General features: G+C 39.6%; 1 protein-coding gene and 1 pseudogene across 3 annotated transcripts in view; one reads left to right on the top strand and one right to left on the bottom strand.

Moving 5' to 3' along the window:
- Positions 1–3279: 3279 nt before the first annotated feature.
- LOC129006128 (uncharacterized) lies at positions 3280–3926 on the bottom strand (annotated as a pseudogene).
- USP6NL (USP6 N-terminal like) overlaps positions 3577–19079 on the top strand; it is a 151100-nt gene continuing 135597 nt past the window's right edge. Inside the window, exons 1-3 of one of the 3 annotated variants that reach the window (XM_063669550.1) lie at positions 3685–3815; positions 4513–4650; positions 17562–17648. In XM_063669550.1, coding sequence (XP_063525620.1) covers positions 17645–17648 — 4 coding nt within the window. In that variant the 5' untranslated portion in view covers positions 3685–3815; positions 4513–4650; positions 17562–17644. Of the gene's footprint in view, positions 3816–4512; positions 4651–17561; positions 17649–19079 lie in introns of all 3 variants that reach the window. The other 2 variants (XM_054435474.2, XM_054435477.2) reach the window with 2 other exon arrangements.

Here is a 19079-nt window from a genome sequence, read left to right as displayed (position 1 = left end):
GGCCGAGGTGGATGAATCACCTGAGGTCAGGAGTTCGAGACCAGCGTGGCCAACATGGTAAAACCCTGTCTCTACTAAAAATACAAAAAATTAGCCAGGCATGATGGCACACGCCTGTAGTCTCAGCTACTTGGGAGGCTGAAGCAGGAGAATCGCTTGAACCCAGGAGGTGGAGGTTGCAATGAGCCCAGATTGTGCCACTGCACTCCAGCCTGGGTGACAGAGTGAGACTCTACCTAAAAAAACGAAACAAAACAAAATGAAACCAAAAAGCTTTGTGTATGAGCAGTGTGGATGTGGCTATTGGTTACCCATTGCTTTTTCACTTACAGATGTTGACTGATCTTTTTTTCATCTGTAAAGAATAGTTACATGCAGTGTCATTGGAGCTGACTTTTCTAGTCAATAGAAAAGCATTGGCTTCTCACGAGATTTCAGAAATCACCATGGCTGGTGAGCATGAATATGAGCATTGCAATGCTTTCCACAGCCTTATTTAAAAAAAAAATCCCTCCCTTAGGGAACTACCTCTCTTAAAAAAATTAAATGAATCAAATGGCCATGGATTCACATTTCAAAGTCTCACTTTACAGGAGACTCGAAGACCTGACCCTTTCATCCATATTTTGAAGATGACAGTGAAGGATAGATAATTTGCTTTGGAGAACTTTTTTCCTCCATGTTCTATGTTCTTATGTCCTCACCACAAATTGTACTTCTGGCCCTAGTTATTATGGGATCCTGTGGGGGATTTAAACCTGTACTTTTACCATTGGCAACGTTTTAAATATTGTCATTAGCATAACACATAACTTTTGCAAAAACGAAATGCAAATATCCATCTGTCTTATTCCATGATGATGGACGAGAGGTGGTCCTAACCTTTGGTATTGTGGAATATTTTAAATGGTAACACAAATCGTTAGACCATACTTCTTTTTACTTTTTGTTACGTTCCTGCTATACAGCTTTCACCTTCCCTTCAGTTGAAGGGTATTTTATGTTTGGCATGTCACGTTAGAGTGACTATAATCATGGAGTGAATATAATCTAGCTATAATTGTTTAGAGCAGGGATTGACAAAGTACAGGTGAGGTGACACTGTTGACACTTTGACTTGGGGAAAAAAATTGGGGGATTTCTGAACCGTAATAATACCATAGAGTCAGAGTGCTATTATGAAAGTATAAAATTGAGACAGGGGTGCTCATAATCAAGTCCAAAACAGTGTTTTCAAAATTAGCCATATAATTTAGGGAAAAAACGTAACTGAAATTTCCAGTTTATTTTGCCAAGTAAGCCTGGGGCCAGGGTTGTCCATCCAAAATCCCATTAACTCATTAACTAGTGACTTGGGGTTCTCATCCATGATGTTTGCAATCATGTCCGTTGACTGTCTTTTTTTTTTTTTGAGATAGGGTCTCTGTCTGTCACCCAGGCTGGAGTCCAGGGGTGCGATCTCAGCTCACTGCAGCCTCGGCCTCCCGGGTTCAAGTGATTCTCCCATCTCAGCTTCCTGAGTAGCTGGGACTACAGGGACACATCACCACGCCCAGCTAATTTTTGTATTTCTTGGTAGAGACGGCGTTTCGCCATGTTGGCCAGACTGGTCTTGAACTCCTGACCTCAAGTGATCCGCCCACCTTGGCCTCCCAAGACTGATGTCTCTTGAGCATCTCTGTGGTTCCAAGGTCTCCTTTAGTGATGGGAGACCACAATCATAGCAATTTAATTCAGTAAGCATTTACTGAGGACTTTTTATGTGCAAAGCAATCTGCTGGGTCCAGCAGGGGCTCCAAAGAGATACGAGTGAGGGCTCTTTCCTGTCAGGAATTGAGAATAGCCCAGTCTGGGTGATTGCTAACCTGGGAATCCTGTAACTTTCGGAGAAGTATTTGGTTGTTGAAAATAACTCTGGTCTGCGTTTAGCCCCTCAATTCATATATTAAATGAGTTATGCCATTTTTGTATCAGGATCCTAAAAATAAATACTAGTCTTTACAAACCCGGTTTAAATGAATGAAAGAAGCCCCAAAAGGAAGTATAAATTTGTATTTTCTTAAACAGCGTATACACAGTCCTGTGCCACATAACATCGTTTTGGTCAACGATGGACTGCACATATGATGATGGTCCCCTAAGGTTATAATGGAGCTGAAAAATTCCTACGGACTGGCGATGTCATAGCCATGGTAACATTATAGCCCAGTGTGTTACCTTGTCTATGTTGAAATACACAAATTCTTCCCATTGTATTGCACTTGCCTACAGTATTCAGTATAGTCACATGCAGAACAGGTTTGTAGCCTAGGAGCAATAAGTCACACCTTATAGCCTAGGTGTGTAGGAGGCTCTACTATCTAGGTTTGTGTAAATATACTCTATGATGTTCGCACAATGACGAAATTGCCTAAGGATGAATTTCTCAGACTGTATTGCTGGGTATCCCTGTCGTTAAGATTACCACATTGAGAGCTAGAAGGAGCCTTAGAGACCAAACCTAATCTGAGTCACAGTTCTTAAAGTTTGGGTGCTAGCAAAGAGCCTGTGACCCTGCCTCCTCCTTCCACCCCTTCTGTGAGATATTGGGCGCAGCATTCAGTTTCTTCGTGTCAGTTTTCATCAGCTGGAAAAGAGACATAAAAGGCACAGTGCAGGGTTGCCAGGTTCAGTAATTCTAGTTCCTGGAATCAAGGACAGGAAGCCTTTTAGTTACTTGCACACCCTAACTTTTCTAGCTTCGATTGAATCAATCATTTAACTGTCAGCTAATTACGGCTTTGGGAAGTTTACATCATTCATCTTTTTATGGCACCCCTTAATGGGAGGCTTTGGAGATTAAAACTCTTGACAATTTCCACGATGTAAAAAAGGAAAGTTGACCTACAGAAAGATGGGACAGTGATGAACATTTGAGAAGCTTGAAGCAGCAATGGGATCTACACAGTAGCCTACTTAAAGTAGTGCTGATGTGAACACTTAGCCTAAGTTCCTGAAAAATGACAGCAGTGTCACCCGTGTCAGTACCAATGGCATTTTATTGGGCAGATGATTGCTTTGCACTTACTACCAAGCACTCGCTTGTTCCAGGACAGCCCCATGAGGCAGGTCCTATTATCATTCCACTTTACAGATGAAGAAACTGAGGCACAGAGAAACGTGTCCAAGGGCTGACACCTGGTAAGTAGTTGAGGCAGAAATGAAAAAAAAAAAAAAAGCCAGGCTGGCTCCGGAGACCATCCTCTCGGCCCCTACTCAGCTGACCTCCCTACGTCTCTGCTATCCTCTGACCTGCCGGCTGGACACGCCAATGTCGCTCGTTTGCGTGCCCCGAAGCCCTGTTTTGAGTCCTGGGCTTCCAGCGCCCACTTCCCGCCGAGGGGCTCCCGGCCCCTGCAGCCCTGGATGCGCGTCCCCGAGGCGGGCGGGAGCGCGCACGGCGGGAGTGCGGGAGCGGCGCGCACGTGCCGCCGGGAAGGGGCCGCCCGGGGCCGCGCCAAGATGGCGGCGGCCGTGGCCGCTGCGGTGACGGTTGGCGGCGGCCGGTGAGGCGGGCGGGGCCGGAGGCGCGGAGGCGGGGTCCCGGGCGAGCCGCCCTGGGAGGCGGGGGCCGTTTCCATAGCGGCGGCAGGAGGTGTCGCGCCGGGGAACTTCCTGGTTCCCGGGCTCGGCTTCGCCGGGATCCTCTTGGAAGGGAAACAATGGGGCGGAGGGCACTGCGGTAGCCGCCGCCGCCGCCGCGCCGGACCTGCTCGCCGCCCGGGACCGCCCGCTCTGCCCGCTGCCCACAGCCTCGCAGTCGGGACCGTACTGAGGTAACTTCCATTCCTCAGCTCCCGCCGCGAGGGGCCGGCGGCGGCGGGCTCCGCGGGCATCCTCCCCGGGCCGGGACTCGGAGTTGGCCCCGGGGAGCCGGACGCCGCCATTCCCGGCGCCGGGAGGAGGGGACGCGGCTGCGATTCGCGGATCGGCCCTGAGGGGCGGCTTGGGCACAGTGCGGGGACTACCCGTGTCCCCGCACCCGGAGCGTGAGGTCCGCGGCGCGGTGGGCGGGTTGGGGGCGCCGCGCGGGGTGCGGGGAGGCCCGGGGATGGAACCCGGCGACGGCCTCCCCGAGTGAGCCGCGGTCCCGGCCAGGCGCGTCTCCCTCGCAAGTTTCGGTCGCGTCTCCCGAGCCCCAGTGGGCAGGACCCGGGCAAACTTTGTGCCTTTAAATGACTGCCTTGATGCCGCGGAACTTTGTTTGGACCAGGCGAGGGGAGGATGGGGCGAATGAGAGATTTGCAAGTCTTGGAAATCCGTGCGCCTTTGCAAAGTTTGCAAAATAGTTTGGCGCTCACAACCCTGGGCTGGTGCGGCATTTGTAATGCGTGAGAACGGTTCCTCGCAGGTGTTTTACTGCTAGAAAATGCGGGACGCGTATGAATCCATGGGTGCACGTTTCTGTAATTTGAAAATGTCTCTCCCCACCCCCCACCCTTATCCCTTTCTTTCCCAACATTTAATCCGCAGATAGATGCTTTTTAGACCGGAGACTTCGGCATGCTTCCTTTGGACTGGGAAGGCTTGTTGAATTGGGGCCGTACACAGTCATTGGAAATAATAAGAGACGAATGGAAAAAAAAAAAAAAAAAGAGGACGCCGTCTTAAGTATGTTGCTTGTTGGAAGAAAATGGTTTCAATCCTATCTTAATCCTTTTATAAAAATAATTATATCTTTGGGATAGATATTTCATATTTCATAGCTTAGAAAAGTTACACAGAACTTTAGAGATCACCCTGGCCAACTCCCTCCTGTATTGAGTCTCCGGGAAGTTCCTTCAGGGGGAAGTCAGTGTTCTTTTTTCTTTCCTGAAGTCATCTTAATAAGAATAAATTAGCCAGCAGCAAGTGAACAGTGGTTTATTTGCTTTTATTTCTGGTTCAGTCAGACCCTAAAATTAACAAAAATATTTCCTGGTTTGCCATTCTTTTATAACAACATTTGTAAACATCGTGTAGTTCATTACTTAAAATGGATGTTGATGCCATGTTGTATTCTACATAGGCAATTAAAATATGTCCAAATAGAAAAAAAATTATACTAATAAAAGTATAAGTTAGCTTTTAAAGGAAGAAATCCTAATTGCAAGTACAGGTATCCTTAGTTAACAGAAATTCCTTTGTTGATTATATATATATAAAGAATTAATGAGTTGTTACAGAGGCACTCAAAGAAACATCCTTTGCCAAATATTAAGAATTTGGGCCCTGAGCCTCAGTTTTGGTGCCTACTTAGTTTTTAGCTATGCAGCCAGACTCTGTTGTACTTGTTTCTGTTAAGACTAGTCCATTACCAGTTTTAATAATGTTTTGACATGCAAGTAGCTCCTATTGGGGACTGACTTTGGTTAAACAAGCCAGTAAGTAGAAGTGTCAGATTTGGCACTGTCTGTTAGTTGATTGATCATTCTCTGGCATTATAGGGAACCAAGAGAACTACCCACCCCAGCAGATGCAACCTGAGTCTCCAATGCCAGGCAAGGGTTGCTTTGGTCCATCTTTGCCACCATGTGCACGCGTGTGTCAAGTCCTTCTTACGTTTTGTAGCTAGCTAAGATGGGTGAAAAAGAGGCCAATGAGTTCAAGCTAGTAGCAAATTGAAAACAAACAAAATTACTCTGATTAGAAAGTGTGAGGAATGTTAATGTAGTAGAATAGGATAGCTTTGGGAATTGCCACTTCAGATAGAGAGAACGAGACAAGTGATTACAATTCTGGTTTATGTTCACAATTTCACTGTAACGATTTTTTTTTTTTTTAACCATTCTTACTTTGTAACTAGTGCAATGCAGAACTCTAATTACCAGAAAGTTATAGTTTGTTCCTTCAATGTGATTTTTGAAAAGCATAGACTGGCGGGTTGCAGTGGCTCATGCCTGTAATCTCAGCACTTTGGTAGGCCGAGGCAGATGGATCATTTGATGTCAGGAGTTCAAGACCAGCCTGGCTAACATGCTGAAACCCCCGTTTCTACTAAAAATACAAAAATTAGCTGGGCGGTAGTGGTGCACTGCTGTAATCCCAGCTACCTGGGAGGCTGAGACAGGAGAATCCTTTGAGTCTGGGAGGTAGAGGTTGCAGTGAGCGGACATCGCTCCACTGCACTCCAACCTGGGCCACAGAGTGAGACTCTGTCTCAAAAAAAAAGAAAAAAAGAAAAGCATAGTCCATTGTCAGATATGATTTCATTATATTGAGAGACTCATTTTTCCCTTGAACAGATGACTCCTGTATTTACAGTGGATGTCACTATAAGAATAATAATTGAAAAGAAATCCAACTTGTAGCACACGTCCATGTAGTACATGAGATTTAAGCATGGGAATTGGAGCAACAGAGACTTGGATTCTCAACTGGTCCACGCCAGTTTCAGATTGTATCACCTCATGCAAATGACTCAATTTTTAAAAGCTCATTTCTTTGTAAAATTGGGGAGGATCGTAAATTCAAACGTGTTTATTCAACCATTATTTTTTGAGTGCTTTCTGTGTACCCCAGGACTTTGTGTTAGGTACTTCGTTTTCAACACGTGGGATGAGTCCTTTGATGTGAAGTACAGGGAGCTATAAAACCCATACCTAGGGAACCTAACTTGGTTTTGAGGGAGTCAGGGCAAGTTCCCTGAGGAAGCGACTTGTAAGACCTGAAGATGAGGCGGAGATTGCTGGCTGAAAAAAAGAGGCGGGTGTGTGGGAAACTTTGAGGGTGAGAGAAGAGCTTGTTCACAGTCACTGAAGAGATTGGGAAGGTTAAATAAGCTGCTTCTGTATGAGTTCCCTCCATAGCCCATGAGCAGTCACTGTTGGTTATGTAGAGAAGGCCCTTGGCACTGTTCTTGGATCATCTGAATGAAGCAGCTCAGCTTTGTTCCATAACCATTAGAGAAGGGAGGTCATTCTACTCGTCTGTATCCATACCAGACCTGGAAGTGACTCTTGACACACTTTGATGTCCACTTTTGTAACTCTGCATTGGATTACTTGTTAGTTTTGATAGCTGTGAGACTGGGATTAAATGTTAAATGAAATATTCTTTGATTTACTTACAGAGGTGCTTTGTAATACCAGGATAGTCTTGGTTTCATTTTGATTCCATTTTCTGTTTGAAGAGCTTGGATCACCTCTCAAAAAACTGCAGTAGCAATCCACCCTAAAATACAAATCTTCAGTAAGTGGCAGGTAGTTTTCATTTGCCTACAGAAAGATCAGGAGTTACTCTGGAGTTTCATATCTTGTTTTTAAGTGTTCTTAGCTCTAAAGAGATTATTTAGTTACTCTGTGATAGAGGTACACGTTGCATCTGTGTCTTGCTGACATTGATATGACTGTAGAAAAACTTAAAATTTTATCCTGGAATTTTCCTTTCATTGAGTCAGCCAGTGAATTAAAAATTTAAAGTAACATTTTAAATGAACTAAATGAAAGAATATTATTTTTAATCTTCTTAATGTATTAGTTTTGCTGTTAGTAATGTTATGTAGATCAGTGATGGCAAATTATTATTATTATTATTTTTTCCTTTTCCTGTGACAGGGTCTCGCCCTGTCACCCAGGTTGGACTGCAGTAGAGCAGTCTCAGCTCACTGCAGCCTTTGCCTTCCAGGCTCAAGCGATTCTCCCACCTCACCCTCTCAGGTAACTGGGACTACAGGCGTGTGCCACCATGCCCAGCTAATTTCTGTATTTTTTTTTGGTAGAGATGAGGTTTCTCCATGTTGCCCAGGCTGGTCTTGAATTCCTAGGCTCAAGCGATCCTCCTGCCTCAGCCTCCCAAAGTTCTGGGATTGCAGTTGTGAGCCACTTTGCCTGGCTAATATTTTATTATAGAATTAATGCAGTACTTATAAGCCAGTTGGCTCTAGGTGTTTTGTTCTTGTTTCTTTTTGTTTGGTTTTTGGACATTTAATGTCCATTGGCGTATCTGTGGTAAGATAAGGTGAAATAAGATTTTGAAGTCAGTCACAATGGAAAAAAATTGAATAGATGTGCAGGCTAAAATTTATAAAAGTTAGGTATATGTGTATGGGCTAGGTGTTTTTTGTGTATTTCCCTGTTGCCCATATTAAAAAATAATGAATTGGCCTATAATAACTCTTTATTGACAATAGTACTTAAAAATTAATTTTGGCCAGGTGTAATAGCTCACTGCTATAATCCCAGCACTTTGAAGGCCCAGGTGGGTGGATCACATGAGGCCAGGAGTTTGAGGCCAGCCTGGCCAACATGATGAAACCCCGTCTCTACCAGAAATACAAAAATTAGCAGGGCATGGTTGTGTATGCCTGTGGTCCCAGCTACTTGGGAGGCTGAGGCACAAGCATCACTTGAACCCGGGAGATGGAGGTTGCACTGAGCCGAGATCACACCACTGCACTCCAGCCTGGAGATAGAGTAAAACTCCGTGTCAAAAAAAATAATAATAATAATTTCAAAATCTATTTGTCTTCACCTCTTCTATGTTCATTTTTAATTTTTTAGCTTTATTTTGAATTGATTTCTTAAAAACAATTTTTCTGTTTTTCATTTTTTAGCTTGGGATTACATATTCTTGTACTATTCCTTTAGTGTTCACTTAAATTTTAATATATATTCTTGATTTATCAAAGTGTAATATTGAGACTTTCACCCTTTTTCTAGATAATGCAGTAAATAATGCAAGACCTTTAAAAACATTTACATTCAATTTCTTTTCTTATTTCATTACTGCCTTGTTTTAAGATGCATGCATATTTTAAACCCCACAGATGTATTTCTGTTGTTTTATGCTGTTATTATTTAATTAGACTTACTGCATTTCATTTTCCTCATTCTTTCTTACACTGCCTGACCTTCCATCTGGAATAATTATCTTTCTGCCTAAAGATACCATTTAGTATTTCTTCAGAGTGGATCTAATATTGACAAGTTTTCTAACTTGTTTGTTTAAGAGTATCTTTATTTTATCTACATTCTTGAAAGATATTTTGCTGGATGTAGAATTCTAGATAAGTCTTCTGGAGAGATTCTTTAATATTTTGGATTGTTTCTATTCAGAAGTCAGCTGCAATTTTATTCCTTCTTTGTTGCTAATCTGTTTCTTTCTCAGGCTGTTTTTATGGCTTTCATTTTGTCTTTGGCTTTTAGATGATTTTCTGTCTCTTTCTGTTTCTATTTTCCTCCTCCTCTCCCTCTTGCACCATTTCTTGTTTGAGGTATATGGGGCATTTTGATACTGGGACTTGATGTCTTTTGTCAGTTTTGGCAAGTTCTCAGTCACTCTCTCTTCAGATACTACTTTTCCCCATTCTCGCTTAATCTTTCTGGGAGCTCAGTTATACAACGTTAGATTTTCTCCCTGAATCCTCTGTGTATTTTGCCTCTCTGGTGTTTTTTTCATCTTTTTGTATCTTTTTTGTTCTGAATATTTTCTTCAGGCTACCTTCCAGGACTAAGTTAGTCTTCATTTCTAATCTGCTCTTCCCTGGGTTTTAATCTGTATTCCCTGGGTTTTAAATTTTGGTTATTAGATTTTTCATTTTTATTTAGACTTTCAATTTAGTTATTTTTCAGATATGCTTTGCCACTTTTCTAGTTTCTAGTTCCCTATCAAAAGTTTTAGATTTTGCATATTATTTCTTTGGATGCAGTAAGCATAGTAACTATACCCCAGAGGTGCTATAACATTTTTATGGTCTCTTTTATTTCTCAAGGAGTTTCATCTCCTTGTATGCCTGCTTATCTTTGATTGTGTGCTGGTCATTGTGTTTGAAAAAGTGTTTCTAGCAGTCATTATAGATTAGGTAAGGATTTTTTTCATTGCTTTTGCCAGACACTTGGGATCACTTTTATTCAAATAAAAGTTGAGAGTCTATGCAATAATTGGTTTAGTTTACTTCTAAGTTTTTCTTTCTCATGGGATTCAGTTTTTTGCTTATTCTGAAGCAGAGATGGCTCCCTTGGTGGATCTTGTACTCTGACATTTTGTCCTCCTAGCCTTGAAGGCTGCCAAAGTGTGGTTTAGACTCTTAGGCACCTCTTTGATTAGGCAAACGTTTACCTGAAGAAGCCCCAAGGTGCCTTGCTTTCTATTTCAGATTTCTGTCTTCTCTTCGGATGGTGGCTGGTAATTTCTCACTGTCTTGTTAGCTGTTTGATATCCTTCCTCCTTTTATTAAGTAAGGAATACACATATAATGTGCACTAATCTTAAATGTATACTCTGAAGAATTTTTATAAATGTAGTTGACTGTGTAATCACTTACATAACATACAGTAGTCCTCCTTATCTGCAGTTTCACTTTCCTTGGTTTCAGTTCCTGCAATATAGTATGAGAAGATATTTTGAGAGACAGAGAGACTACCTTTTATTACAGCATATTATTATAATTGTTTTATTTTATTAGTTATTATTTATCTCTTAGGTAGAAGGGTCTGATTGTGAAGCAGTACACTAATTTTTAAAGCAGAATTTTAGAATACATTTTCAAAGTAGTGCTAAGATTCTGTTGCTGTAATTGCTGAAGATAAATTTCTGGAATTTTTTTAGAAATTGTTTTTTGGAGATACTGAGTTGTATCCCTTATCAATTTATATCACGTTTTGATCCCAGTGTTTTATTATCAGTTTGAATTCTGAGCTCATTCACCAGACTTGCTTGGGAAACATTTTTTCTATTACAAAAAATTTTTTTCCTCCAAGGTTGATGATGTGCCCCATTGAGGCTTGCCAAAAGAATGCCATCTAGATTCTCCCCTGAAACTGAGGGTTACCTCTGACTGCTTCACTGTCAGTAGTCACTTTGACTTTCTTTTAAGTGATAGTTGGATCTGCCCCATTAAAAAATACATATAACCACATTTTAGACCAGCTTGTTTTAGCTGGTTTACTGTAATGATTTAGGTTGATCTTACTTATACCACTAAGGAAATTAGAACCTGAGTTACCCATTGAATTAAAATTAGTTTAAGATAATAAATCATACAGTGCTAGAAAGAGAACTTAAAAATTATGTTTCAGTTTTCTTATTTTATGAGACCAAAAATGGATCAGTACTAACATGTGTGAACCAAATAAGATATTTAGTTTACCAGCACACTCTTTTATGCATAATTCCACAGCAACTCTGAGTGGTAGGTAGGCTGAAAATTTTAACTCTCATTTTACACACAAAGAAACTGAGGGTCAGGGAAGTGAAGTGACTTGGTCTGAATTCCTAGAGCTGGTTAATGGCAGAGTTGTAACACATTTGCATTGAGGACTTCTTAGGTTGAGTGATTTCCCTGCAAGGCTTATAGTCCACCATTGTACTGCTGAATTCCAGTTTTATTGACATCCTACAGGAATTTTCCTCTCTTCACCTGTGTGTATTTACACCTCTTGGTCCATAAGTTTGCCGATTTTCACTCAGCACAGGGCTTTTGAATGAGCTATAGCCTTGACTGTCACTCTGGTTGCCCTTAGCACTTTTATTCTGAATATGTTCTGTTAGCTGCAGATGGCTGGAACCAAGCTTGTCTTGATTGTTTTATCCCAATGCCCTTGAGCAGTTTTTGCGTATTGTGGAGCTGAATTAATATCTATTAAATGAATAGATGAATACATTCTTGTAGTTAGAATCCAATTAGATATAGATTTTTGAAGATAGGGCCTGGAATTATTTACTCTTTTCTTTATATTTTTCATGGTGTCTGCTATAGTGCTTATTGTTACAGTTGGCAGTCTGGAATTTTTAACTGACTTTTAAAATGATGTGGGACTCCTGAAAACCAGATATATTGTATCCTTCATTTTAACTTTTATCTGTAGAGCACAGGCATTATGTGCAGTTCTGATATGATATATCAAGTAGATTAGGCACATATACCATGTAAACAAATTATAGGTCATTTTTGAAAGGCCCTGACTCTGTAACTGATAGAAGTAGGGAAGACTTGGAATGGACATTTATTTTCCTAAATACCTGGAAGTTGTCATGTTGACCAGTATAAACCTACTCGGATTTGTTAAGTCTGTCTGGAAACCTACCTGTGGAAGGGGAAATTTGACCTCATTCTTATCTCATGCCTCATTAACATACTAGTGTAAAGAAACCGATGAAACCAAATGATTGCTCATTTTGCTCTTAGGCCCATCTCATTCTTTGATCTTATTAGCAGGAAGTACTTTGTTGATTTAGTGAATGGCATAAACAAACCTCCTTTCTCTCTAGCAATGACAGAAGATTTGCTTTACTTTTGTGCTGAGAAAATACTTAAAGCTGTAGAAATGCGACGTGTTTCACGGGGTTGCAGCAAGAGCATTCTTTAGGGAAAGCATAAGGACTGTGAAAGTACAGTGTTGAGACTTTCTCTGTTAGTGAATAATGACTTTAATATTAACTGAAGTAATTTCTAATGAGAAGATATGACAGGTTGAGTATCTCTTACCTGAAATGCTTGGGACCAGAAGTGTTTCAGATTTTAGATTTTTTCAGATTTTGGAATGTTTGCATTATACCAGTTGAGCATCCCAAAAATGAAATGCAGAGTGCCCTAATGAGCATTTCCTTTGAGTGTCACATCAGTGCTCAAAACGTTTCTGATTTCAGAAAGTTTAGATTTGGGATACTCAACCAGCACCTGGGAATCTGCCCTGACATATATTTGAACTAATGAACCGTGAATCTCAATGAAGGAAGGAGGGTACTGGAATTACTGTGCTGTACATTCCATGATGCGAGAGACTTGGCTTTGTTCTTGGCAGTGTCTGTGGTGCCTAGTACACTGCCTGGCTCATAATAGCTACGCAGTAAATACTTATTGAATGAACAGTAAGATTTATTATGCATTGTACATTATATATTTATGGTAATATATATTATATATTATACATAGTAAATCCTTCCTATTATCTATGTTATCTGCCTGTTTTAAATTTAAAAACAGAACATTAATCATTTAAGTATTGAGTTATAGCCTTTGAGGAAACAAATGTAGCTTGGTTGAGGCATCGTTTCTGATGCTTTTTTCTTTCTGACTTGATGAGAAAGTTGCGTTAAATACATTGCTGGTTGTTCGTTCATTCATTGTCATTGAATTTCTTTGAGACATTTTAAATGAGTACATGAGAGTCTATTAAATGTGAATTAATAATTTAGTCAATCCCTTGTTATTTGGACACGTGTGTGTGTGTATATATATGTATATGTATATATATTGCTATTACAAATAATACATCAATGAAGGACATTTTCTTCTTTTTTTTTTTTCTTTCTTTTTTGGGGGGTAGGACAGTTCACTAAATAGCAACTTAGAAAAACAGGATCTAGGAATTTCTGTGAAAAAATGAGCTGGGATTATACAGCTGTGAAGGTGAGATCAGAAGCTTTAGTGGTCAGACAGCTGAGATAAGACAGCACAAATGATACAACTCTTGGTTAGCCAGCTCCTTCTCCACGTAGATAATGTATAATCATCAGTCTTCACATAAAAGCTATCTTGCAATTTGTGTTGGAACGGCTATCACTTGTATTTGTCTTTTACTTTTAAGGAACAAATGAACCACTACAACTGTTTCGGCCTCTTAAGCATGGCTTAAAGATTGTAAATGCATTTAACTCCTTTATACATGTGGTTACATATATTAATATTACTTTTATAATTTCCTTTCTGAATTTCATTGGAAAAGTTTTGGTTTTTCATATTAAAATACTGTAAAATATTATATTCATACAAAGACTATGTGTAATATGTTACATAAAGACTGACATAATGATGTCCATCCCATCCTCTCCTCAGTTTTAAGTGACAGAACATTCCCAGTACCCTCCTGGATCACCTCTCTCTACCCTCATCCTACCACTGGCTTGAGGAAAACATCGGCATTACTGTGGGCTCTGGCATTCCTTTGCTTTTCTTTATAGTACGTTACATATGTGTATATCTCTTAACAACATATTGTTACACATATTTTGGACTGTTATATAAGTGGTATCTTTATGTGTGTGTGTGTATATGTGTGTACAGTATATATAATAAGTATATATCAATAATACTTGTGATATTTGTTGATGTGCATACCCATAGTTCATTCATTTCACTGCTTCATAATACTTGATTATATAAACATAATATCATTACTTACCTTTTGTTGATGGAAATTTCAGTTTTTTCGCTATTATGAATAGCATTGCTATGAACATTTTTCAGTATATATCTTAGCACACATGAAAGACTTCCTATAGCCACATATCTCTCCTTTGGTTAGTGTTTGCCTGATAAGCTTTTTTTTTTTTCTTTGAGATGGAGTCTTGCTCTGTTGCCCAGGCTGGAGTGCAGTGATGCGATCTTGGCTTACTGCAGCCTCCACCTCCCGGGCTCAAGCAATTCTCTTGCCTCAGCCTCTCCAGTAGCTGGCATTACAGGCGGCTGCCACCATGCCCAGCTAATTTTTATATTTTTAGTAGAGACAGGGTTTCGCCATGTTGGCCAGGCTGGTCTTGAACTCCTGACCTCGTGATCCACCCGCCTCGGCCTCCCAAAGTGCTGGGATTACAGGCGTGAGCCACTGTGCCCAGCCTGATAAACATTTTTAATGCTTATTTCCCGCCTTTATGTGTTCTGCTGATTTAGGTGTATTTCTTATGAAATATGGCTAGACGTTTAAAATAGTCTTTTTAACTAGAAAATTTTTAAATTTGAATTTAAAATTACTATCTTTACTGTCTGTATTAGTCATCTTTGGCTGTAATAATGCTGTGTAACGACTGCAAACTTTCAGTGCGCAACACCAGACGTTTCTTTCTAGCTCACTGGTCTACGCTCTCTGTTGAGTTTGGCTGGGTTTGGCTGTAAACTGCGGGTTGGCTTCAGTTACATGTCAGGTATTTATTCATTGTGGGCCATCGCTACCTGGGGCATACATTTCTTGTGCTGCATGTAGGAGCACAAGGGAAGGCAGGCTGCCTCAGTGCTTCTCAAGCCTCCAGTTAGAACCATTCCAGCAAGTCATATGGCCACGCCCTTAGACTTAGAGTACCTGGAAAATGAGATGAAAGGCCAATTTTTGCAGAAATATCCCATTATAATTTGATGTGAAATTATGGGTTTAAGACATTACTTTTTCCCTGTTGGATGGTGTAAAAAACAGAAAGTAAGGTTTTTCTTCTTTCACCTCTGTATGTTTAGTGCAAAGGTAGCATTTAGGGGAGGAGAAAGGGAGTCTGAACATTTTATCCTGTGTGCTGCTCAACTACCTTGTTCCATATAACAATTGGTAGACTCCTTACTTTGAAAGTAGGTCAGAGGGGCTGGGCGCGGTGGCTCACGCCTGTAATCCTAGCATTTTGGGAGGCTGAGGTGGGCGAATCACGAGGTCAGGAGATCGAGACCATCCTGGCTAACACCATGAAATACTGTCTCTACGAAAAATAGAAAAAATTAGCCGGGCGTGGTGGCAGATCCCTGTAGTCCCAGCTACTGCACTCCAACCTGGGCGACAGAGCGAGACTACGTCTCAAAAAAAAAAAAAAAAAAAAAAAAAAAAAAGAAAGAAAGTAGGTCGGGGAAGATCTACCTTTTAAAGCTGTGATTAGTGTAAATAAAGAATCCTGAACGTGTGACTTCAGTTATGTCATTTATAAATGTTTCTAAGAACTACTCCATGACATTCCAAAACATGCATTAAATTATATAGTTTTGTAAACTATAAAATTTGTGTACATTTATTACCTCAGATGGTAAGATTATAAGTCTAGTGTTTATAAGTTTTATTATACTGGTGTTTTTGAGGTTACTATTTTTGGTGCTGAGAAAACTCTTGATGTCTTAAGAACTGAAATCCTTGAATAAGTATTTCTTTGGCTCCTTTTGGTTATAGGCAGGAAGCAGGGTGCTACATAGCACAAGGTGCTTTAATGTTACCATTTAGGAGTTTTAAATTTAAGATTAAAAAATTTTATATAAACATAAGGAGAAAAGTCCCTGGTCAAAGAGACTAGACTCTGTAAGTATAAATTTAAGTGGGCTCTTGGGTCATCTGTGAACGTTTAATCCTGCTTTATTTGTAACACAGGACTGTTTTTCCTTGTCAGCGGTCAGCATGCTCCAGGTCCACATGTCCTACCTCAGAGTTTCCTAGGCAGGAAAACAAATCTAAATAGAGTCAGTTAAGCACCATCAAGAAAGTATATTTCTTGTGAGAAACTTTCATCATGTATTCTAAAACTAACATGTGGGTTATATGTTTTAGATTTTCCATACAACTTCTCATTTCCTTTGGGATAATTGCGTTATCTGGAAATGGAAATCATTTAAGTGGACAGATAAAGAGGAAAGCATGTGGGTTGGGGGTCATGCTATTATGTGGCAGCACTGTGATTCTATGCCATGCTAATTACAGTGTGTGGGTCATGCTGCGCACATAAGTGCTGATGCAATCTGTTTTCATTCTGCAAATGAAATACTTCTCATGTATATTACATGACGCAAGTACAGTATATAGATGTGGCAAGCAGTATTTCTTCAAAAAGTATTTCCCTAACTTTGATTCTAAAGCAGAGGTCTCTAGTAGTAGTATACTGTTTTCTTAATTGATTTAGAAAATAACCATCACCTATTGTGATTGGAAGAAGTAGCTTATTTGTTTATGAAGGAAACTACATATGAGGTAGCACAGGTGTACATTTTGTGTTGAGTCTGATCTTATCTGTGGAATTTTATATGTTAGATTTAGGTAGGCATTTGTGCATCCATGGTTATGTTTAAATATAGCATTAATATTTATATTAATATTTTAGAAATACAGTAATTAAGAGAGGAAGATTTATAAAGTAAATCTTAGCAAAGGGTTAAGTTTGTATTAATCTAACACAAGTTGATGTTTTATGTTATGCTCTTAAGTGGAGAGGAACAAGTACAAAATTTTATACGTAGTATCAAGTATATTTTTAAAATACTTAGAAAAAAATGGCTTGAAAGAAAATATGTCCCAAGTGATTGGGTAGATGTAGGGATAAGGGTAATGTGTTATGAGAGAAGTTTACCTTATTGTTATTCTTTTTTTTTTAAAAACAGTGAACCCATATTACTTTTATAATGAAGAAAATATTCATTACTAGAGAAAGTCTATAGCAATAACTTTGCTGATCCTTATTTGATGTCTTACAGTAATCATTTATGTGCAGTCAAAATATACTCAGCAGGTATGATGTGGGCTGTATTTACCCTAGATGGAGTGCTTTCTACCTGTGATTTACTTAGTTGGGAATGGGGAAGAAATGTTTTTAGTGTTGAAGACAAAGAACACCTGTTAATAAGTTTCTACGTGGTGATTACTTACTACATATCATTTACATTTGAAGTAACTTATTTCAAAAAAGGAAAACATGAATTTAACAGGATATTCTAAAAGTTGATTAATAATCTTTTATATTTAATAGGTGATCACAAGAGTTCTTTTGGAAATAGAACATTTTTGAAACAAAATGATTTTATTTTCTTAAAGAAAACTTTATTTTAATTATTGACCTATAGAAAATACTATTTCTCTTTGTTTCCTGACTAGGACATGTATTCCTCTGAGAAACCTTGGACAGCAGATTTTGGTTTAATATCTGATTGGGACAACATTCAGAGCCATTTCCAGTCATGAGTAAGTGCGCTGCTTCCTTTCCTTCCAGCCATCTCAGGAGTGTTTGCAGTATTGTGCTTAGGAGAAGAAAAACATGTTACTGAATAAATTGGAATTATGTCACTTATTCAGAGATTGAATAATCTGGTTCCACCCAGCACTCTGCGCTTGTCTGTATTAAGACAAGGAGATACTTTCTGATGTTTGATTTATTCTAACAAGTTTCATGTGATGAGGAAATCTGGTTATTAGCTCTTTGGCTGATTTAGTTCTGTTATCTAAAATTTTCTATTGACTTGCCATTGGAAAATGGTTCTTCAGAAATATGAATAGGGAACATTGCAGTTGACCATAATTAGTAGAGGTTTTCTTGTGTGAAATTTAATCATTGAGTAACATGGGTTATATTGTATTTAAGGGAAAAAAAACCCCTAACAATCTATCAATGTCTCTGATAGAACAAAGAACCAAGGCTATCCTGGGCTTAACCACATTTGATAATTTTATCTTCTTAGTAGTAAGGGGATAGAATATGTAATATTTTCTCTCTATTCCTATATACTTGTGCTTGTGAACAAGAGAACTGGATTTTACTTTTTTGTGTTAACTGTTTCCTTTTAGAGGGTGGGAAAAGAATTGAGATTTTACCCCAACTGGGATTATATGGAGATTTGAAGTACAGATTTCCTGATTATGGAATCTTTGGGATGGAATGAGCATTTTCTTACTGGAAGATAATATTAGAGTTTAAATGTTTTCACATATTATTTGTATTGATTATATTTACCTTAATATGAAATAGGGCAGCTTTTCTCATTATCAGTTCAAATAATTAGACAGTTGATAAGTGAAAATGAGGCTGCTGTTGTAAGGTCTTGGAGTGCTTTCTACTAAGAATAATATTGTAAGGAATGGTCTTTGATTTTTGACTTTTCAGTGGTGTACTTTTTCGGTAGTGTACTTTGAAGAAACAAGGATAGTGGCTAGATGAGTTCAATATAGATTAAGAAAGAGTTTTTTTTTTTTTTTTGAGACGGAGTCTTGCTCTGTCGCCCAGGCTGCAGTGCAGTGGCACCATCTCCGCTCACTGCGAGCTCCGCCTCCCGGGTTCACGCCATTCTCCCGCCTCAGCCTCCTGAGTAGCTGGGACTACAGGCGCCCGCCACCAGGCCTGGCTAATTTTTTTTTTGTATTTTTAGTAGAGATGGGGTTTCACCGTGTTAGTCAGGATGGTCTCCTGACCTTGTGATCCGCCTGCCTTGGTCTCCCGAAGTGCTGGGATTACAGGCGTGAGCCACTGCGCCCGGCCAAGAAAGAGCTTTTGTTATTTCAGCTCCAATCATGACATTTTGTGAGAATGTTTATCTAATGTAAAGTGCTAACTCTAGTGAAGATGGTAATTAGTTCACAAAAATTAAAAGAAATGGCAAGCATTTTAACTTAAAAATGCTT

Source organism: Pongo pygmaeus, chromosome 8, assembly GCF_028885625.2.
Source record: "Pongo pygmaeus isolate AG05252 chromosome 8, NHGRI_mPonPyg2-v2.0_pri, whole genome shotgun sequence".
In the NCBI taxonomy this organism is placed as follows: domain Eukaryota; kingdom Metazoa; phylum Chordata; class Mammalia; order Primates; family Hominidae; genus Pongo; species Pongo pygmaeus.
Note: the sequence above shows the minus strand (reverse complement) of the source record. Positions and strands in the feature narration are given on the sequence as shown.